At 51.1% G+C, this 22,992-nt stretch overlaps 1 protein-coding gene across 2 annotated transcripts in view; it reads left to right on the top strand.

Moving 5' to 3' along the window:
• uroc1 (urocanate hydratase 1) overlaps positions 1 to 22,992 on the top strand; it is a 138,200-nt gene that overhangs the window by 5,740 nt on the left and 109,468 nt on the right. For both annotated transcript variants that reach the window (XM_038812118.1, XM_038812119.1), the window contains exons 2-3: positions 6,159 to 6,289; positions 19,421 to 19,514. In XM_038812118.1, coding sequence (XP_038668046.1) covers positions 6,159 to 6,289; positions 19,421 to 19,514 — 225 coding nt within the window. The remainder of the gene's footprint in view (positions 1 to 6,158; positions 6,290 to 19,420; positions 19,515 to 22,992) is intronic.

Here is a 22,992-nt window from a genome sequence, read left to right as displayed (position 1 = left end):
GAGTCAGTACTGAGGGAGTGCTGCACTGTCTGAGGGTCAGTACTGAGGGAGTGCTGCACTGTCAGAGGGTCAGTACTGAGGGAGTGCTGCACTGTCAGAGGGTCAGTACTGTCGGAGTGCTGCACTGTCAGAGGGTCAGTACTGAGGGAGTGCTGCACTGTATAGGGTCAGTACTGAGGGAGTGCTGCACTGGATAGGGTCAGTACTGAGGGAGTGCTGCACTGTCAGAGGGTCAGTACTGAGGGAGTGCTGCACTGGATAGGGTCAGTACTGAGGGAGTGCTGCACTGTCAGAGGGTCAGTACTGAGGGAGTGCTGCACTGTATAGGGTCAGTACTGAGGGAGTGCTGCACTGTATAGGGTCAGTACTGAGGGAGTGCTGCACTGTCAGAGAGTCAGTACTGAGGGAGTGCTGCACTGTCTGAGGGTCAGTACTGAGGGAGTGCTGCACTGTCAGAGGGTCAGTACTGAGGGAGTGCTGCACTGTCAGAGGGTCAGTACTGTCGGAGTGCTGCACTGTCAGAGGGTCAGTACTGAGGGAGTGCTGCACTGTATAGGGTCAGTACTGAGGGAGTGCTGCACTGTATAGGGTCAGTACTGAGGGAGTGCTGCACTGTCAGAGGGTCAGTACTGAGGGAGTGCTGCACTGTCAGAGGGTCAGTACTGAGGGAGTGCTGCACTTTCAGAGGGTCAGTACTGAGGGAGAGCCGCACTGTCAGAGGGTCAGTACTGAGGGAGTGCTGCACTGTCAGAGGGTCAGTACTGAGGGAGTGCTGCACTGTCAGAGGGTCAGTACGGAGGGAGTGCCGCACTGTCAGAGGGTAAGTACTGAGGGAGTGCTGCACTGTCAGAGGGTCAGTACTGAGGGAGTGCTGCACTGTATAGGGTCAGTACTGAGGGAGTGCTGCACTGTCAGAGGGTCAGTACTGAGGGAGTGCCGCACTGTCAGAGGGTCAGTACTGAGGGAGTGCCGCACTGTCAGAGGGTCAGTACTGAGAGAGTGCTGCACTGTATAGGGTCAGTACAGAGTGAGTGCTGCACTGTATAGGGTCAGTACTGAGGGAGTGCTGCACTGTCAGAGGGTCAGTACTGAGGGAGTGCTGCACTGTCAGAGGGTCAGTACTGAGGGAGTGCTGCACTGTATAGGGTCAGTACTGAGGGAGTACTGCACTGTATAGGGTCAGTACTGAGGGAGTGCTGCACTGTCAGAGGGCCAGTACTGAGGGAGTGCTGCACTGTCAGAGGGTCAGTACTGAGGGAGTGCTGCACTGTCAGAGGGTCAGTACTGAGGGAGTGCTGCACTGTCAGAGGGTCAGTATTGAGGGAGTGCTGCACTGTCAGAGGGTCAGTACTGAGGGAGTGCCGCACTGTCAGAGGGTCAGTACTGAGGGAGTGCTGCACTGTCAGAGGGTCAGTACTGGGGGAGTGCTGCACTGTCAGAGGGTCTGTGCTGAGGGAGCGCTGCACTGTACAGGGTCAGTACTGAGCGAGTGCTGCACTGTCAGAGGGTCAGTACTGAGGGAGTGCTGCACTGTCAGAGGGTCAGTACTGAGGGAGCGCTGCACTGAATAGGGTCAGTACTGAGGGAGTGCTGCACTGTCAGAGGGTCAGTACTGAGGGAGTGCTGCACTGTCAGAGGGTCAGTACTGAGAGAGTGCTGCCCTGTCAGAGGGTCAGTACTGAGGGAGTGCCGCACTGTCAGAGGGTCAGTGTCGAGGGAGCGCCGCACTGTCAGGGGGTCAGGACTGAGGGACTGCTGCACTGTCAGAGGGTCAGTACTGAGGGAGTGCTGCACTGTCAGAGGGTCAGTGCCGAGGGAGCGCCGCACTGTCAGAGGATCAGTACTGAGGGAGTGCCGCACTGTCAGAGGGTCAGTACTGAGGGAGTGCTGCACTGTCAGAGGGTCAGTACTGATGGAGCGCTGCACTGTCAGAGGGTCAGTGCCGAGGGAGCGCCGCACTGTCAGAGGGTCAGTACTGAGGGAGTGCTGCACTGTCAGAGGGTCAGTACTGAGGGAGTACTGCACTGTATAGGGTCAGTACTGAGGGAGTGCTGCACTGTCAGAGGGCCAGTACTGAGGGAGTGCTGCACTGTCAGAGGGTCAGTACTGAGGGAGTGCTGCACTGTCAGAGGGTCAGTACTGATGGAGTGCTGCACTGTCAGAGGGTCAGTATTGAGGGAGTGCTGCACTGTCAGAGGGTCAGTACTGAGGGAGTGCCGCACTGTCAGAGGGTCAGTACTGAGGGAGTGCTGCACTGTCAGAGGGTCAGTACTGGGGGAGTGCTGCACTGTCAGAGGGTCTGTGCTGAGGGAGCGCTGCACTGTACAGGGTCAGTACTGAGCGAGTGCTGCACTGTCAGAGGGTCAGTACTGAGGGAGTTCTGCACTGTCAGAGGGTCAGTACTGAGGGAGTGCTGCACTGTCAGAGGGTCAGTACTGAGGGAGCGCTGCACTGAATAGGGTCAGTACTGAGGGAGTGCTGCACTGTCAGAGGGTCAGTACTGAGGGAGTGCTGCACTGTCAGAGGGTCAGTACTGAGAGAGTGCTGCCCTGTCAGAGGGTCAGTACTGAGGGAGTGCCGCACTGTCAGAGGGTCAGTGTCGAGGGAGCGCCGCACTGTCAGGGGGTCAGGACTGAGGGACTGCTGCACTGTCAGAGGGTCAGTGCCGAGGGAGCGCCGCACTGTCAGAGGGTCAGTACTGAGGGAGTGCCGCACTGTCAGAGGGTCAGTACTGAGGGAGTGCCGCACTGTCAGAGTGTCAGTACTGAGGGAGTGCTGCACTGTCAGAGGGTCAGTGCCGAGGGAGCGCCGCACTGTCAGAGGATCAGTACTGAGGGAGTGCCGCACTGTCAGAGGGTCAGTACTGAGGGAGTGCTGCACTGTCAGAGGGTCAGTACTGATGGAGCGCTGCACTGTCAGAGGGTCAGTGCCGAGGGAGCGCCGCACTGTCAGAGGGTCAGTACTGAGGGAGTGCTGCACTGTCAGAGGGTCAGTACTGAGGGAGTGCCGCACTGTCAGAGGGTCAGTACTGAGGGAGTGCCCTCACTGTCAGAGGGTCAGTACTGAGGGAGTGCTGCACTGTCAGAGGGTCAGTACTGAGGGAGTGCTGCACTGTCAGAGGGTCAGTACTGAGGGAGTGCTGCACTGTCAGAGGGTCAGTGCTGAGGGAGTGCTGCACTGTCAGAGGGTCAATACTGAGGTAGTGCCGCACTGTCAGAGGGTCAGTACTGAGGGAGTGCTGCACTGTCAGAGGGTCAGTGCCGAGGGAGCGCCGCACTGTCAGAGGATCAGTACTGAGGGAGTGCCGCACTGTCAGAGGGTCAGTACTGAGGGAGTGCTGCACTGTCAGAGGGTCAGTACTGATGGAGCGCTGCACTGTCAGAGGGTCAGTGCCGAGGGAGCGCCGCACTGTCAGAGGGTCAGTACTGAGGGAGTGCTGCACTGTCAGAGGGTCAGTACTGAGGGAGTGCCGCACTGTCAGAGGATCAGTACTGAGGGAGTGCCCTCACTGTCAGAGGGTCAGTACTGAGGGAGTGCCGCACTGTCAGAGGGTCAGTACTGAGGGAGTGCTGCACTGTCAGAGGGTCAGTACTGAGGGAGTGCTGCACTGTCAGAGGGTCAGTGCTGAGGGAGTGCTGCACTGTCAGAGGGTCAGTACTGAGGGAGTGCCGCACTGTCAGAGGGTCAGTACTGAGGGAGTGCTGCACTGTCAGAGGGTCAGTACTGAGGGAGTGCCGCACTGTCAGAGGGTCAGTACTGAGGGAGTGCTGCACTGTCAGAGGTCAGTACTGAGGGAGTGCTGCACTGTCAGAGGGTCAGTACTGAGGGAGTGCCGCACTGTCAGAGGGTCAGTACTGAGGGAGTGCCGCACTGTCAGAGGGTCAGTACTGAGGGAGTGCCGCACTGTCAGAGGGTCAGTACTGAGGGAGTGCCGCACTGTCAGAGGGTCAGTACTGAGGGAGTGCCGCACTGTCAGAGGGTCAGTACTGAGGGAGTGCCGCACTGTCAGAGGGTCAGTACTGAGGGAGTGCCGCACTGTCAGAGGGTCAGTACTGAGGGAGTGCCGCACTGTCAGAGGGTCAGTACTGATGGAGCGCTGCACTGTCAGAGGGTCAGTGCCGAGGGAGCGCCGCACTGTCAGAGGGTCAGTACTGAGGGAGTGCTGCACTGTCAGAGGGTCAGTACTGAGGGAGTGCCGCACTGTCAGAGGGTCAGTACTGAGGGAGTGCCCTCACTGTCAGAGGGTCAGTACTGAGGGAGTGCTGCACTGTCAGAGGGTCAGTACTGAGGGAGTGCTGCACTGTCAGAGGGTCAGTACTGAGGGAGTGCTGCACTGTCAGAGGGTCAGTGCTGAGGGAGTGCTGCACTGTCAGAGGGTCAGTACTGAGGGAGTGCCGCACTGTCAGAGGGTCAGTACTGAGGGAGTGCTGCACTGTCAGAGGGTCAGTACTGAGGGAGTGCTGCACTGTCAGAGGGTCAGTACTGAGGGAGTGCTGCACTGTCAGAGGGTCAGTGCTGAGGGAGTGCTGCACTGTCAGAGGGTCAGTACTGAGGGAGTGCCGCACTGTCAGAGGGTCAGTACTGAGGGAGTGCTGCACTGTCAGAGGGTCAGTACTGAGGGAGTGCTGCACTGTCAGAGGGTCAGTACTGAGGGAGTGCTGCACTGTCAGAGGGTCAGTACTGAGGGAGTGCCGCACTGTCAGAGGGTCAGTACTGAGGGAGTGCCGCACTGTCAGAGGGTCAGTACTGAGGGAGTGCCGCACTGTCAGAGGGTCAGTACTGAGGGAGTGCTGCACTGTCAGAGGGTCAGTACTGAGGGAGTGCCGCACTGTCAGAGGGTCAGTACTGAGGGAGTGCTGCACTGTCAGAGGGTCAGTACTGAGGGAGTGCTGCACTGTCAGAGGGTCATTTTTCTCACCGTCTCTGTCTATCCGATCCCCCAATTGTGGGGGGAGGGCAATCAGTCTCACAGACCCTCACCAGTTAGCCTGCTGGACATGGTCAGTCGAGGGGGGCCTTTTTGTGAAATGCGAGGAGAAAGATTTACGACGAGACAGGAGAGGTGTAGGGTCAATATTTCATCAGTGGAAGTGTTAGACGGGTAATGCTTGAAAAATTATCCTCTCCAGGTAGAATCAGAAGCCAAGGAGTTTCTTTACAGTTCACATTGGATGTTGGCTTCACTGAAAAGGCCATCTCCATGGAGTTGAGTGCCTAGCTCGGCCATTTCAGAGAGTGTTTCAGAGGCACCCACGTTGCTGTGGGTGTGGGGCCAGATGTAGGCCAGCCTGGTTAGCAACATTTACATTTCAAGTGTCGGAACCTTGCAGGGCTGCGGAACAAAAGCAGGAAAGTGGTATTAGGGTGCGGCGGCTCGCGTTACATCCCGAGGGGTCAAGTGGGTCAATGAGCCAATGAGATCGGTCACAATACTGACCTTGATGTGTTTTTCCAACAACCCTGTAACTTTCTGGCCTTCATAGTTGCCGTGATGGGATCTGACTTGTGTGCATTGGGATGAAACCAGGATCTGGATTACTCAGCCCATTAGTGGGCAGTACGGTAGCACAGTGGTTGGCTCTATGGCTTCACAGCTCCAGGGTCCCAGGTTCAATTCCAACATCGGGTCACTGTCTGTGCGGAGTCTGCACGTTCTCCACGTGACTACGTGGGTCTCCTCCCGGTGCTCTGGTTTCCTCCCACAGTCTAAAGACCTGCAGGTTAGGTGGATTGGCCATGATAAATGGCCCTTAGTGTCCAAAATTGCCCTTAGTGTCCAAAAAGGTTAGGAGGGGTTATTGGGTTATGGGGATAGGGTGGAAGTGAGGGCTTAAGTGGGTCGGTGCAGACTCAATGGGCCGAATGGCCTCCTTCTGCACTGTATGTTCTATGTTATAACATGACCACTAAGTTACTGCACCCGCAAAACAAACTGCCTCAGACACAATGGTCACGGGCTTCGGAATGACCACAAGTCACATGGCAGTGGCAGAGAGCGAGGGCCTGTGCCGCCCCAGGCAGAAACGTGGGAGAGAATCCGTGCAAACAGAGGAAGGAAAACTTGCACAAAAAAAAAATGCGATGAGTTGATTTGTGTGGTTGACTGAGGAGACACCTGTGAACTTTCTGGTAAAAGTTTTTTATTTGTGATCTGACAGGTGGCTCTGAGGAATGCCCTGCGTTACTTTCCTTCAGACCTGCACAACATCCTGCTCCCAGAATTCGCCAATGAGCTCAGGGAATTTGGTCACATCTACATGTACAGGTTCTGTCCACAGATCGACATGAGGTGAGTTGGTGAAGGCGTCTCGTCACCATGAGCTTGTGCTACAGAAAATGGATGGCATAATCTCCGCCATTGGCAACCCCACCTTCATCTGCCAGGGACCAAGATCTTTTGTTACTTCCTTAAATCTCTCCACCTACCTCCTTAAACAAAAACGACCGTACCTGTACTAATATCCCGTGTTGTAGCTCTGCGTCAAGTTCTTCCCAATTTTCACTGATGTGACTTGGGATGTTTTAGTACCTTAAAGACATTAAGTGAAGGCAAGTGGTTATGGTACACAAACCATGCTGTTGTCGCTCTGAGCGGTATTGACTTCTCATCGCCAACTGGCTCTGAACTGGCCATCTTTGGGTCTTGTGAGTGTATTGGCTGCCTGGTGGGCAGCACGGTAGCATTGTTGATAGCACAGTTGCTTCACAGCTCCAGGGTCCCAGGTTCGATTCCGGCTTGGGTCACTGTCTGTGCGGAGTCTGCACGTTCTCCCCGTGTGTGCGTGGGTTTCCTCCGAGTGCTCCGGTTTCCTCCCACAGTCCAAAGATGTGCAGGTTAGGTGGATTAGCCATGATAAATTGCCCTTAGTGTCCAAAATTGCTTTTAGTGTTGGGTGGGGTTACTGGGTTATGGGGATAGGGTGGAGGTGTTGACCTTGGGTAGGGTGCTCTTTCCAAGAGCCGGTGCAGACTCGATGGGCCGAATGGCCTCCTTCTGCACTGTAAATTCTATGAAATTCTCAATCTATGGTAGTGACGGCCTTGAATTCAGTTCACAATGCTCCATTCAGGCACTGAACAGGAGGTTTTCACCTTATTAATCTGAGATGGATTTCGACTGTGGTTTCAGAGGTGAAAGGTAAATGTTTTATTTTTAAATAGGGGTGTCTCTCCTCATGACAAAGGGGGCATTCTGATCACAGACAGCTCAATTCTGTCACTGGCTGTGGATCCCTTCATCAGCTGTGTTATTATGGATAGTCCACGGTGTTTGTGGGTAGAACAACACAAAGTAATCAGAGACAGGTGTTGTAATGTGCCTTTAAGGAATGCCAGTATGATGTCACTAGAAAGAAACATGTCACGTGACCCAGTCTGAGTTTCACTTTTGCTTTGAGCAGAGCACACCCACATAATGCTCCTAATACCACCAAGAAATACAACCATATAAGACGATTGTCATGTGTCTAATCTTTTTTTAAATACATTTAGAGTACCCAATTCATTTTTTCCAATTAAGGGGCAATTTAACGCGTTCAATCCACTACCCTGCACATCTTTGGGTTGTGGGGGTGAAACCCACGCAGACACGGGGAGAATGTGCAAACTCCACACAGACACAGAGCCGGGTTCGAATCTGGGACCTCAGCACTGTGAGACTGCAGGGCCACCACTGCACTGCCCTATGTGTCTAATCTTAATAAATTAATCCCCTATTACTCTGATATGTCTTTAAGGGACAACAGCATGCTGTCACTTTAAGAGACAACAGCATGCTGTCACTTTAAGAGAAATGTGTCTTGTGATCCAGCCTCAGTTTCACTTTGGCCTGTGAGCAGAACCAGCACACACAGCTCTGCGGAAATGAAATGAAAATCGCTTATTGTCACGAGTAGGCTTCAATGAAGTTACTGTGAAAAGCCCCTAGTCGCCACATTCCGGCACCTGTCCGGGGAGGCCGGTACGGGAATATAAACCTTTCCAAGACTTTGTCCACAACAGAAGTAAGTGCGGCACTCCCTCAGTACTGACCCTCTGACAGTGCGGCACTCCCTCAGTACTGACCCTCTGACAGTGCGGCACTCCCTCAGTACTGACCCTCTGACAGTGCGGCACTCCCTCAGTACTGACTCTCTGAAAATGAAACGAAAATCTAGTCGCCACATCTGTCCGGGGAGGCTGGTACGGGAATTGAACCGTGCTGCAGGTCTGCCTTGTTCTGCTTTAAAAGCCAGCGATTTAGCCCAGTGTGCTAAACCAGACCCTGCTGATACCTGCAAGCGATTTATCCATGTATGAATGTTCACCTGTGCCTAGAAATAATAAATTAACCCACAATGGGCACGATTTACCGACCACGCCCACACGGTGTTTACAGCAGCAGTTCACTCTATACAACATGGTGCTTAGCCTGGCAGCAAGATTAAGTACAGATACATCATGGCAAACAGCAAACAGTCTTAGATTATGTTACACAGCATGAGATAAACATTGATGGTTTGGTCAGACCACAACAGACTAACGGCGTCGGAGAGGGATGGAATCGAACATGGTGACTGAGCAACAAAATTTTGAATATGAAGCACAGAGTCTGTTGTCAAATAAGGAGCTGGTGAGCAGGCAGGTCCATCGTGGTGAGACTGCCGCTTGCAGCCTGTCATTTCCATGTCTGGGACAGCACTTTGAGAGGACCAACACCGGCTCAGCTCAGTCAGGAAGGTGACTGGCCAAGATATGGGCCAGACGGAAAGTGATTGAGGAACAGTCCCCAACCAAAATAAAGTTATATAATTCAGGCCAGGGAAGATTGCGATTTTAACAAGCGGAGTTTCCGTAAAGTGCATGAAAGTGACTACAGTGACACTCATCCCAGGTACTACAGGAGAAGGAAGGTCACTGGGATATTGTCAAAATGTCTACAAAATTCCCCAGTTTGAATTGGGATGCAGCCGACTTGCTATCTAATGTTTAAATATATATATTTGTGGGAATATCATGTCAATCTGGAAAGAAGGCTGGATGTCTGAGTTTGTGTAAATTATATAATTAAGCTGGGATAAGGTTAATGGAGACAGCTTGTCTGGGAGAATTGAGAGATGAGAGGAGTAGAGGAGGAGAGGAATCTTTACAACTTGCGAAGGTTTCATAAGCAAACAAGGGATGGTTGTTAAATTTTATTGGACCTGAAAGTGGGGCCATCAGAAAACATGAAGGATTTCTATATTTTGGAAAAGCTGACTTCAAAGAGGTGGTGAGAATAATAGAATGGACGATGAAAAGGGGAAAGGGATATTTAAGGAGAGATGTTATGTTACTCTGTGGGAGAAGACATCCTAGAAAGAGCTTTGTGCTGGAAGGTGTAAATTTTGATTCAGCCAACCAATCAAGCGAGAAAAGTCTTTGTTGCCATAAAAATTCACCGAGCAATCTGGATTAATGTCTACACAGGCTGAACATGTCAGGATGAAGGGAAGAAGAGCTAAAGGATTGCAGAAAGATATGGCCGACATCGGAAGACCAGTTCAGAATCTGATTAAAATTCCACATTTATTAACCAGAGTTAATGTCATTTCAACAGCAGATGCAGGGAAAAGGGTACAAATTGTGACTTTTCAAAGGCAGAGCTTGCAGACAGAATTGTTGACTGGTGATTGCACCCACTCCCACGGAGATGTTCCAGAAAGATCTGTCAGACAGGCGCAAAATATAGAACATCGAAAAGCTGCTCACGGATGGTCGTAGGTGCAGAGTGACCCTCGCAGGTTGACAAGGTGTACAGGTCCCAAGTACAACCCCAATTGTGGACACAAGTCACCAGAACACCCAAACTTAGCAAGACATGTGGAAGGTGTGGAATTCTGCAGGTAACAAGGAAATACTCAGATTTATTGTCAATTCTGCAAAGTATGTGGCAGAAAAGGCCATTGGCAGTAGCAGAACACTACAGCTACAGAGAGCTGTGCACTGATCCAAACACACCGTACACATTGGGTACGATAAGAGCAATTATTTGGTATTCCACCAGAAACATATATATTGGGCAGCACGGCGGCACAGTGGTTAGCACTCGCGGCGCTGAGGTCCCAGGTTCGATCCCGGCCCCGGGTCACTGTCCGTGTGGAGTTTGCACGTTCTCCCCATGTCTGTGTGCGTCTCACCCCCACAACCCAAAGATGTGCAGGGTCGGTGGATTGGCCATGCTAAATTGTCCCTTAATTGGGAAAAGAAAATGAAACATATGCATAGTGTAATTGACAAACCAGAAAATGACAATGATGTGCATTATAGGGAAGATTTATGGGTTTAACTAAGATTGCAATAACCCCTCCTGTCGCAAATCACACCAGGTTCTAGTAACAACCATATTGCAAGAGGGAGCACTTTAAATGATGAATTCAGAGTGTTTATTAACCATTAAAACAGTAACAGATCAGATAAAGAGCAAAGGATCAATCAACAGAAATTAGCAGTAATTAGGAGTAAGGGGAGAAAGATTAACTTTAACAATTGAACAGACATTTCACCACCTTCTCAGACCAGATAATAAAGATAATAAAGGGCGACACGATAGCACAGTGGTTAGCACTGTCGCTTCACAGCGCCAGGGTCCCAGGTTTGATTCCCGGCTTGGGTCATTGTCTGTGCGGAGTCTGCACGTTCTCCCCGTGTCTGCGTGGGTTTCCTCTGGGTGCTCCGGTTTCCTCCCACAATCCAAAATCGTGCGGGTTAGGGGGATTGGCCATGATAAATTACCCTTTGTATCCAAAATAAAAGGCAGGTGGGGTTACGGGGTTACGGGTGTAGGGAGGAGGAGTGGGCTAAGTGGAGTGCTCTTTCCAAGGGCCAGTGCAGACTCGATGGGCCAAATGACCTCCTTCTGCACTGTACATTCATTCTATGATTAGTAATAATTCCAACAACATTGAAGACAGCTCTCAGCTCCTCTCCACAGACATCATTCTCTTCTCTGTGCCTCTGTCTGTGCTAACTCACCTCGCTACCTACATCTTTCTCTTTACACCTTTATTCATATCTTCCTCTGCCCTTCTCTGACCAATCTGACTCTTGGCCTATGCCCGTCTGCCCCGTGCCCGTCTACCCCTGTGCCCGTCTGCCCCTATGCCCATCTGCCTGTCTGCCCCTGTTCCCGTCTGCCTGTCTGCCCCGTGCCCGTCTGCCCCATGCCCGTCTGCCCGTCTGCCCCTGTGCCCATCTGCCCGTCTGCCCATCTGCCCCATGCCCGTCTGCCCATCTGCCCCATGCCCGTCTGCCTGTCTGCCCCTGTGCCCGTCTTCCCCTATGCCCGTCTGCCTGTCTGCCCCTATGCCCGTCTGCCTGTCTGCCCCTGTGTCGTCTGCCCCTCTGCCCGTCTGCCCCTATGCCCGTCTGCCTGTCCTTTTTCTCCCAAAAATGGCTTTTCGGGAGCCTCTTTTTCTATCTTACAATATCGAAAGGCCACCTTGAACAATTGTTGGAAAAATAGCAAATTAGTCTGTAACCGACAATAACAAAATAAGAATTAATCCATTGGGTTCCAGCTAATTACACATACTGTCTTAGTTTTAAGACAAATTCTTCTTCTCAATCTAAATCTCTTGTGCTGGATCCTCCAAAAATGATGCTAGGTCTTCACGCCGGCGTAAAAACACTGGCGTTTCACTCCAGACTTTCCTAAAAAAACTAAAGTCCAATTCACCTAGCAGGGACCCGGGGAGCTTCTCACAGCTTTGGCTGTGGATACGGTCCCCGCCCTTCCAGTTCCGAGTCCATGCATGCACACGCCGGAGCCTCCAGCGCGATGGTAGACTTAGCCGGCAGACCTGGACCAACAAACCAGGTCCCGTCGATCTGCCCCACGCTGCTCCATATGACCCGCCCGATCGCCGCCCCGGCCTGGGTTGATGTGTTGGGTGCTCTGGATCCGTGGAACACATAGAGCATCAACACTTAAAATAGTACAACACTATTTTATTAAACTATAAACGGTTGAACATACTCTTACTGTGGGTTAACACAATGTTAAATTAACTAAAGACCTGTGCCTGTCCTAACCAGTCTATGCACTCAGCACATGGTGAGGATCTGTGCTGTAAGCTGTAAGCTCTGTACTTCTGAGAGGCTGCATCCCGAATGAGTGGGAAAACTGATGCCCTCTGTCTTTATAGTGAGTGTGTTCTAACTGGTGATTGGCTGTGGTGTTATGCTTGTTGATTGGTCCTAGTGTATGTCCATCAGTGTGGGTGTCTGCACCATGATATACTGGTGTATATTATGACATGGGTCTCAACCAATAATTGGTCAATTTAGCTGTCCGTTGTCTGGAGTTGTGGCCATTTAGACAAGGGTCTATTCGGTCCTTCTCCTTGTCAGGGTTAATATTCATGTTTCTCTTTATTCTGTGTCATGAGAAACACACATTAATCTTTTCTCTCACAACACTTTAAAAGTTCATATTAATAACCAAGTTTCAATAATATGATTATGATGACAAAAGTCATAAGTATTTGTATTCCAAATTACATTTCCAGCCTTTGTAACATATCTATTAATGAATGATTGATTCTTTAATTGCCTGCCAGTGAAGGTTGTCTATTTAACTAATCTGGCTGGTTTCCAATAATGCTGTTTAGATTTTATATAAATGTCTTCCATCAGTTTCAGCGAAGAACATGTTAATTCAAACTACAAAATGATAGTCACACTAATACTAATGATTTTCAAACTGCCAACAGTAGGGGAACACATGTTTTCACATAATAATAATCTTTATTGTCCCAAGTTGGCTTACATTAACACTGCAATGAAGTTACTGTGAAAATCCCCTAGTCGCCACACCTCCGGCACCTGTTCGGGTACACTGAGGGAGAATTCAGAATGTCCAAATTACCTAATCTATTACCAAATTATCAATTTACATCAATCTCGTGGAAAAATAGATGCATCAGACCGTCTGAATGGTTTGCCAAAATTAAAATGATCTGCTTAAGAAAGTTGGTAACTACTCGTTATTGGCCACGAGTAACACAGGGACGAGGGCCAACATACTACCCTGTGAACTCTAAAAGACAGGTATCCACAGACGTGGGGTGGCCCTGGATAATCTATCACTGTGAAACTGTAGGCGTACACTGGTTCACCCAGACCCTGTAAAGGATCAATAGTCCAGCAGTGTGAAAACAGGCAATCCTCCTGGGCGTCACAGATTTAACCCTCCTTCAGCTCCGTTGCCACGGTTTAGCCTCCATCCCACTGCAAGGGTGTCGCCTCCTTCAGACGGTACAATGCCGTGAACCCAATGTCACCTCACAACCTTTGTATTAAAGCTTTGTGCTCCTCACATTGGCCAAAAGGCACTGATGAGGCCGACACCTACGGATAACATGAAGGATGCTCGGCTATTGAAAGAAAATCTTACCAGAACGGCAAGTAAGGTGCAAACCATAAAATGGTTGCCACAGTTACACAAAAACAATATATTACACTGATGAATGTTACCTGTGAAAACTCCATCTTGTGTGCTCGATGCCGTAAACCTACACTAGTGAGTGCTCTGTCTTGGTACCCCCACGCTGCTGGAAGTGGCATTGGAGATAGGTTACTGACTCTGCTGCCATGTTGGCCCTGATCACCCCGGTTGCCTCCTCTGACCTCCTGCTTTTTGAACGGGTGCCTGATCTGGGTCTCAACCAATAATTGGCCAATTTAGCTGTCCGTTGTCTGGAGTGAAGTGTTGGCTAGTGTAGACTTGAGAGATGAACAGACACTTCCAACACCGATGAAGGTTCAACTCAATTTTATTAACTACTTCTAATTAACTAACACACGATGACTGTGGGTCTAAATGATGCCAACTTAAACTAGAGACCTAAGCCTTGTCCGAACCAGTTGGTTCTCTCAGCACGTGGTGTGAGTCTGCGCTGGGCTGGATGAGTTCTTGTTACACTCAGAGGCAGCACCCAGAATGAGTGGGAACCGTGGTGCCCTCTGCCTTTATAGTGAGTGTGTTCTAACTGGTGATTAGCTGCGGTGTTTGTACATGTTGATTGGTCCCTGTGTGTGTCCATCAGTGTGTGTCTGCACCATGATATACTGGTGTATATTATGAGATGGAGTTGTGGCCATTTAGACAAGGGTCAATTCAGTCCTTCTCCTTGTCAGGGTTAATATCGATGTTTCTCTTTATGCACTCAAGTGGAGGGAGTGAGTGCCGGGCGGGCCATTCTTATGCCGTGGAGGACATGGCAGGGTGTCCACCGACAGTCTTCCCCGGCGGGTGCTGAGGCCAATTTCTACAGTCATATGAACACAAGAACTAGGAGCAGGACTTGCCAATTCAGCCCCTTGAGCCTGCACCACCACTCAATACAACCATAGCAAATCTCATCTCGCCCTCATGCCCACCTTCCTGCCCACAGCCCATAACCCTTCATCCAGATACTGATTAAAAACCTATCTGTCTCCTCCTTCAATCTGTTTAGTGTTCCGCCTCCCACTGCACTCTGAATTCCACAGATTCACGTTCCTTCAAGTGAAGTAATTCCTCCTCATTTCTGTTTTAAATCTGCCGCCCCTCAGCCTAAAACTACTCATCCTGCCGCCTCTCATCCTAGAAAATCCAACACTCCATGTCTCCCCTGTCAATCCCCTTTAGCATCTTATATACCTCCATTCGATCAGATCTCATTCTTTTAAACCACAGGGAGCATAGGTCTAAACTGTTCAATCTCACTTCAGAAGACCCTTTATCCCTGGAATCAATCTAGCGAACCTTCCCTGAACATTTACATCTTTCCATCAATAAGGGAGCGAAAACTGTGTACAGTGCTCCAGATCTGGTCTCACCAACGCCCTATATAATTACAACAACACTTTGCTACATTTATACTCGATTCCATTAGCACCAAATGTCAAAATTCCATTTGCCTTCCTTATTACCTGCTGCACCTGCAGACGAACCTTCTACGATTCATGCACAAGGACACCCAGATCCCTCTGCACAAAAGCATTTTGAAGTTCCTCTCCATGCAGATAATAACTCGCCTTTTTATTCCTCTGACCAAAATGGACAAGCTCGCATTTATCCATGTTAAATCCCATCTGCTAGATTTTGGCCCACCCACCTAACCTATCTATACTCATTTATAAATTTCTTATTTCCTCAGTCCTATCCCCCCTATTTTAGTGTCATTGGTAAATTTGGCTGTAGTGTATTCTATCCCAGCATCCAAGTCATTAACATATATTGTAAATAGTTGGGGCCTGTGACACCCCACTAGTTATAGCTTACCAACCAGATAAAGACCCATTTATCCCCACTCTCTGCTTTCTATTGGTTAGCTAATCCTGTATCCAAGCTAATATAGTACCAAACCCCATGGATCCTACCTTGTGTATTAACCTTTGGTGCAGCACCTTAACAATGCCGTCTGGAATTCCAGATATATTGGGCGGGATTCTCTCAGCCCAGGGCCAGGCTGGAGGATCCCTGCGACTGCTGCGAATCACACGCCGCCTCCAGGCCGCCGGCACGTCAGTCACAGGCCGTGGGATGGGCCGAGCAGCCGTCGTGAAAACGGCAAGTCCCGCTGGCGCCGTCCACACCTGCTCTCAGTCGGCGGGACCTCGACATGGACGGGTCAGGGGCAGCCTGTGGGGGGGGGGGGGGGGGGTCCGACCCCGAGGGGTCCGACCCCGGGGGGGCCTCCGATGTGGCCTGTCCCGCGATCGGGGCCCACCGATCAGCGGGCCAGGCTCTGTGGCTGGGGCCCTCCTTTCCTATGCGCCGGTCCCTGTAGTCCTGCGCCATGTTGTGTTGGGGCCGGCGCGTTGGCATCGTGCCACTGCGCATGCGCAGATCCCGCGGCACCCTGTTCGCGCTGAATCAGCAGCTGGAGAGGCGCTGTGTAGGGGCCAGAATTAGTCGTGGGGTCGGCCCCTTCACGCCGTTGTAAAACGCGACGACATTTACAAAAGCGTGGACACTCTGCCGCAGGATTAGAGAATCCCGCCCACTATCCCACTATATCTACAGTACCCCCATTATCCACTTTGATTGTTATACCTTCAAAGAACTTCAGCAAATTAGTCAAACACAATTTACCCTTCATAAAACCATGCTGACCCTGAATTGTGTTTTGACTTTCCATTACTACTTCCTTAATAATAGATTCCAACAGTTTCCCAATGGTTAAACTAATTGGTCTATAATTTCCTACTTTCTGCCTCCCTCCCTTTTTGAATAAGGGCGTTACCTAGTCTTTTTCCAATCCACTGGAACCTTTCTAGAATCCAGGGAATTTTGGAATTCCCCTATCTCTGCTGCCACTTCTAAGACCCTGGGATGCAGGCCCTCAGGCCCTGGGGACTTGACTGCCTTTAATCCCAATAGTTTGGTCCGTACCTTTTCCCTGGTGCTGGCAATTATTTTAAGTTCCTCCTTTTAAACAACCTCTGCATTACCTGTTACTATTGACTATTACACTGTGGAAATGAAAGACAAAATATTCATAGAATTTGCAGTGCAGAAGGAGGCCATTCGGCCCATCAAGCCTACACTGGCTCTTGGAAAGAGCACCCCACCCAAGGTCAACACTTCCACCCTATCCCCATAACCCAGTAACCTCACCCAACACTAAGGGCAATTTTGGACACTAAGGGCAATTTATCATGGCCAATCCACCTAACCTGCACATCTTTGGACTGTGGGAGGAAACCGGAGCATCCGGAGGAAACCCACGCAGACACGGGGAGGATCTGCCGACTCCACACAGACAGTGACCCAAGCTGGAATCGAACCTGGGAACCTGGAGCTGTGGAGCAATTGTGCTATCCACAAGGCTACCGTGCTGCCCAATATATTGATTTTGTGTCTCTGTTATTTCTGTGTTCCCCATTATTAACTACCCAATCTTGCCCTCTAAGGGAGCAACATTGACTTCAGCTATCCTCTTCTTTTTTATATACTTGTAGAATCTTTTGATATCAGTTTTTATATTTTTGAGCTAGATTTCTTTCACAATTTACCTTTGCTCTTTTTATTATTTTTTAGTAACCCTCTGTTGGTCTTTAAATGTTTCCCAATCCTCCAGCTTGCCTCTTTGCTAAATGGCATGCCTTAGTTTTTTGCCTTTCCAAAATTTATTCTTCTCTGGAATATACTTTTGTTGGGAGGGATTGAATATCTCGTTAAATATCTGCCCCTGTTCATCAACTGTCCTAACTTTTAGTCTTCCTGCCCAGTCCACTAGGGTCAAATTTGTTCTTCTGCTTCCAGAATTACCTTGGTTTAACTCCAGAACACTAGAATTTGAAATTCAAGCATCCAATGATCACTCTTCCCCAGAGGATCCTTTACCACAAGATCATTAATTAATGCCATCTCATTACACAATACTAAATCCCTGGTTGGTTCGACAACATATTGTTCCACAAAACAATCTCTAATATGGGGCGGGATTCTCCGCGAACCGACGGGGTGTGCCACTCCGGCGCTGAGGAATGGTGTCAACAACTCTGGTGTCGGGCCGCCCCGAAGGTGCGGAGGATGGGGCTAGGCCGGCGCTGGAGTGTTTGGCACTGTGCCAGCTGGAGCGGAAGGGCTTGCCGCCATGCCAACGGGCCCCAAAGGGCCTCCACTGGCAGACGTGAGTTGGCGCATGCGCGGGAGCGCCAGCATGTGCTGGTGTCACATTAACGCATATGCAGGGGGGTTCTTCAACCTCCACCATGGCCAGTGTGGAGGAAAAGAGTGCCCCCATGGCACAGGCCTGCCCGCGGATCGGTTGGCCCCGATCGCGGGCCAGGCCACCATTGGTGCACCCCCCAGGTCCAGATACTCCGCGCCCCCCCCCCCCCCCCCCGAGGACTCTGCAGGCCGCCCTTGGAGCCAGGTCCCGCCGGTAAGGACCTGTTGTGATTTACGCCGCAGGACCCGGAAAAAAACGGGCGGCCACTCGGCCCATCGCGGGCAGGAGAATCGCCGGGGGGGGGGGGGGGGGGACACTGCCAGCAGCCGCCGACCGGCGCGTCGCGATTTCTGCCCTCACCAAAACCCCGGCAGCTGGCGGGGATGGGATTCACGCCGCCCCCTGCCAATTCTCCAACCGGGCGGAGGGTCATAGAATCCCACCCATATTCTATGAACAATCCCTCGAGGCTACCCTTGCTAATTAGACTAATCCAGGCTACATGCATAATAAAATCACCCATGATTGTTGTTGTACCTTTCCTACAAGCCCGGGTGTTTCCTGGTTATACTGTTTCCCACTGTGAACTAATATTTGGTGACCTGTACTTTACTCCCACCAGGGACATCTTTTCCTTACTATTTCTTTTCCTACCTGGACTTATTCCATATCTTGATCTCCAGGTGCTGATATCATTTTTCACTGCAGCACCGATCCCTTCCTTTACCAGCAAAGCTACACCACGCCCTTTTCCTTTCAGTCTATCTCTCTGAAATACTGAGCACCTTTGGAGAGCCAACTCCCAGCCTGGTCTCCTTGTAACCATGTCTCAGTAATTGCAACCAGATCGAACCCTTTTGTCTCCATTTGAATTATCAATGTATTAATTCATTCTAAATCTACACACATTCAGATACAAAGCCTTCAGATTTTCCCCATTATTGTTTCTGACTCTTGTCAAATTTCCTGGTTTAATATGTCGTCTTTTTTTTCTCTTGGCATCCGCCTCCTAGATGGTAATGCTGCTTATTTCCTCCCTGTCTGGCCTTGGAACCCCCCCCCCCCCCCCACCCTTGGCAACGTGAATATCTGTGCTGTCCTTGGAAGTAGTGTCTGGGATTTGAAGGTGCTGTCGAAGTAGCCTTGGCAATCTGCTGATCATAGAATTTACAGTGCAGAAGGAGGCCATTCGGCCCATTGAGTCTGCACCGGCTCTTGGAAAGAGCACCCTACCCAAGTTCAACACCTCCACCCTATCCCCATAACCCAGTAACCCCACCCAACACTAAGGGCAATTTTGGCCACTAAGGGCAATTTATCGTGGCCAGTCCACCTAACCTGCACATCTTTGGACTGTGGGAGGAAACCGGAGCACCCGGAGGAAACCCACGCAGACACGGGGAGGACGTGCAAACTCCGCACAGACAGTGACCCAAGCCGGGAATCGAACCTGGGACCCTGGAGCTGTGAAGCAATTGTGATATCCACTATGCTACCGTGCTGCCCCATATCTTGTAGATGCTGCCTCTGTACATGGCTGGTGAGCCGAGTGAATGTTTAAAGAAGGATCGGATTTATAATCCTGATGTTAGCATTTGTTTCAGTGTTTGAGAGACTGAAACAAACAAAGCCAGATGACCCATGGGGACAAGGGTGTTCCTGGACCTCACGGAAAGGCAGATTGTGCTCAACACAGGGGGCAGTTAACGAATATATTCCCTTCTTGTTTCTTACAGAGCTTACCCCATCACTCAGTATCCGTGCAAAACAAAGGCAGCTGCAGCAATCATGCACATGATTATGAACAACCTGGACCCCCGTGTAGCTCAGGTAACCTATCACTGACCATCTCAGCAATCGCACATGATTCTCTGTATAACACGTCTGCAGGTTTCTCTAAGATTGGTGGAGCCTCAGGAACATTTAAACCCTGCTTCCCAATAACTTCCTGATGTCTCACAGTCGGTAAAGTCTGCTTTTCTAAGCCACCACTGCGGGATCTCCCAAAACCATTCACAGCCAAACAGCTGCTATTGAAATGAGTTCAGTGTTGTAACGCGGAAACAATGGCAGCTAATTTAGGCAGAGGAAGATCACAGAAACAGAAATGTGATAAATGACAAGATAATCTGTTCTAGTGAAATGAAATGAAATGTAAATCGCTTATTGTCACGAGTAGGCTTCAAATGAAGTTACTGTGAAAAGCCCCTAGTCACCACATTCTGGCGCCTGTTCAGAGAGGCTGGTACGGGAATGTTGATGTTGATGTGATGAGTGATGTTGACCAAGGGATAAATATTGGCCCGGAACCCCAGGTGTGTGTACCCTACTATTATTCAAAATAAATGCTAGGAATCTATCAAATCTATCCATCTCCTGTGAAATGCGGCACTCCCTCAGTTCTGACCCTCTGACAGTGCGGCACTCCCTCAGTACTGACCCTCTGACAGTGCGGCATTCTCTCAGTACTGACCCTCTGACAGTGCAGCACTCCCTCAGTACTGACCCTCTGACAGGGCAGCACTCCCTCAGTACTGACCCTCTGACAGTGCGGCACTCCCTCAGTACTGACCCTCTGACAGTGCGGCACTCCCTCAGTACTGACCCTCTGACAGTGCAGCACTCCCTCAGTACTGACCCTCTGACAGTGCGGCACTCCCTCAGTACTGACCCTCTGACAGTGCGGCACTCCCTCAGTACTGACCCTCTGACAGTGCGGCACTCCCTCAGTACTGACCCTCTGACAGTGCAGCACTCCCTCAGTACTGACCCTCTGACAGTGCAGCAGTCCCTAAGTACTGACCCTCTGACAGTGCAGCACTCCCTCAATACTGGCCCACGGACAGTGCAGCACTCCCTCAGTACTGACCCTCTGACAGTGCGGCCCTCCCTCAGTACTGACCCTCTGACAGTGCAGCACTCCCTCAGTACTGACCCTCTGACGGTGCAGCACACGCTCAGTACTGACCCTCTGACAGTGCAGCACTCCCTCAGCACTGAACCTCTGACAGTGCAGCACTCCCTCAGTACTGACCCTCTGACAGTGCAGCACTCCCTCAGTACTGAACCTCTGACAGTGCGGCACTCCCTCAGTACTGACCCTCTGACAGTGCGGCACTCCCTCAGTACTGACCCTCTGACAGTGCAGCACTCCCTCAGTACTGACCCTCTGACAGTGCAGCACTCCCTCAGTACTGCCCCTCTGACAGTGCGGCACTCCCTCAGTACTGACCCTCTGACAGTGCAGCACTCCCTCAGTACTGACCCTCTGACAGTGCGGACACTCCCTCAGTACTGACCCTCTGACAGTGCAGCACTCCCTCAGTACTGACCCTCTGACAGTGCAGCACTCCCTCAGTACTGACCCTCTGACAGTGCGGCACTCCCTCAGTACTGACCCTCTGACAGTGCAGCACTCCCTCAGTACTGACCCTCTGACAGTGCGGACACTCCCTCAGTCCTGACCTTCTGACTGTGCAGCACTCCCTCAGTACTGACCCTCTGACAGTGCGGACACTCCCTCAGTCCTGACCTTCTGACAGTGCGGCACTCCCTCAGTACTGACCCTCTGACAGTGCAGCACTCCCTCAGTACTGACCCTCTGACAGTGCGGACACTCCCTCAGTCCTGACCTTCTGACAGTGCAGCACTCCCTCAGTACTGACCCTCTGACAGTGCGGACACTCCCTCAGTCCTGACCTTCTGACAGTGCGGACACTCCCTCAGTCCTGACCTTCTGACAGTGCGGCACTCCCTCAGTACTGACCCTCTGACAGTGCGGCACTCCCTCAGTACTGACCCTCTGACAGTGCAGCACTCCCTCAGTACTGACCCTCTGACAGTGCGGCACTCCCTCAGTACTGACCCTCTGACAGTGCAGCACTCCCTCAGTACTGACCCTCTGACAGTGCGGCACTCCCTCAGTACTGACCCTCTGACAGTGCGGCACTCCCTCAGTACTGACCCTCTGACAGTGCAGCTCTCCCTCAGTACTGACCCTCTGACAGTGCGGCGCTCCCTCAGTACTGACCCTCTGACAGTGCGGCACTCCCTCAGTACTGACCCTCTGACAGTGCGGCACTCCCTCAGTGCAACATCCTTGACTCCGGCATCAGGGAGGCAACATCCCGTCCTGGAGCCGTGCTCACGGCTACAGAAACACCTGTCGGCTCTCCTCACTGTGGAATGCCTCCACTGTAGCCCACTTTGCTCTCTGCCTCCCCTGCTGTCCAGCAGAGCCCACTGCGGTGCCACAGACCTGGACGCTGCTGCTTTCCCCTGAGAGGCGATTCCCACATGGAGCAAGAAGAGCAGAACTGTTCCACTATGAGAACATCAAAAACCATCTCAATCCTCTTCTCCGGAATTGTCCTCGCACTCTGTACGACTTAGTGCTTAGACATCAGGATCATGGACCCGGAATAATTAGCCCCTTTCTCACTGAGTCCATTCCGAATACCCCCAACACCAAACTACCCTCATCCCCCACCCCAACCCCAGATTGGCTGACTCAACAGAGTCCAAGGATTGATCCCAGCTCCCTGGTTTCTGGGGATTCACGGAATCGTGCAGTGCAGAAGAGGCCCCTCCGCCCATCAATCCTGCACCAACAAAAAAACCAACTCAAATCTGCAGTAATCCCATTTCGCAGGACTTGGCCTTGAATGTTGGGACATTTCCAATGGTCCTCCAGGTACTTTTTAAAGATTGTGAGCTTTCCTGCATCAACTACTCTCCCTGCAGATTCCCACCACCCTCTGGATGAAGTTTGTTCCCTCTAAACGTCCTACATTTCATCTTAATTTTCTTGATAGAATCGCTACAGTGCAGAAAGAGACCATTCAGCCCATCGAGTCTGCACTGACCCTCTGAAACAACACCCTGCCCAGTCCCACTCCCCTGCCCCACCCCATAACCTCACCTAATCTTTGGACACTAAGGGGCAATCCCCTTAACCTGCACATCTTTGGATTGTGGGAGGAAACGGGAGCACCCGGAGGAAACCCACGCAGACGCGGGGAGAACGTGCAGACTCCGCACAGACAGTGACTCAAGGCCGGAATTGAACCCGGGTCCCTGGCGCTGTGAGAACATCGTGTCGCCCTCGTTATTGATCCTTCAACTAAGGGAACAGCTGCTTTCTATATACCCTGTTCCCTCATAATGTGATACACCTCAATCAGGTCCCCTCTCAGCCTCCTCTGCTCTAAAGAAAACAGCCTGAACCTGTCCAGCCTCTCTTCATAGCTGCAGCGCTCCACCCCAGGCAACTTCCTGGTGAATCTCCTCTGCACCCCCTCCAGTGCAA

This window comes from Scyliorhinus canicula, chromosome 11 (genome assembly GCF_902713615.1).
Source record: "Scyliorhinus canicula chromosome 11, sScyCan1.1, whole genome shotgun sequence".
NCBI classification, from domain to species: domain Eukaryota; kingdom Metazoa; phylum Chordata; class Chondrichthyes; order Carcharhiniformes; family Scyliorhinidae; genus Scyliorhinus; species Scyliorhinus canicula.
Note: the sequence above shows the minus strand (reverse complement) of the source record. Positions and strands in the feature narration are given on the sequence as shown.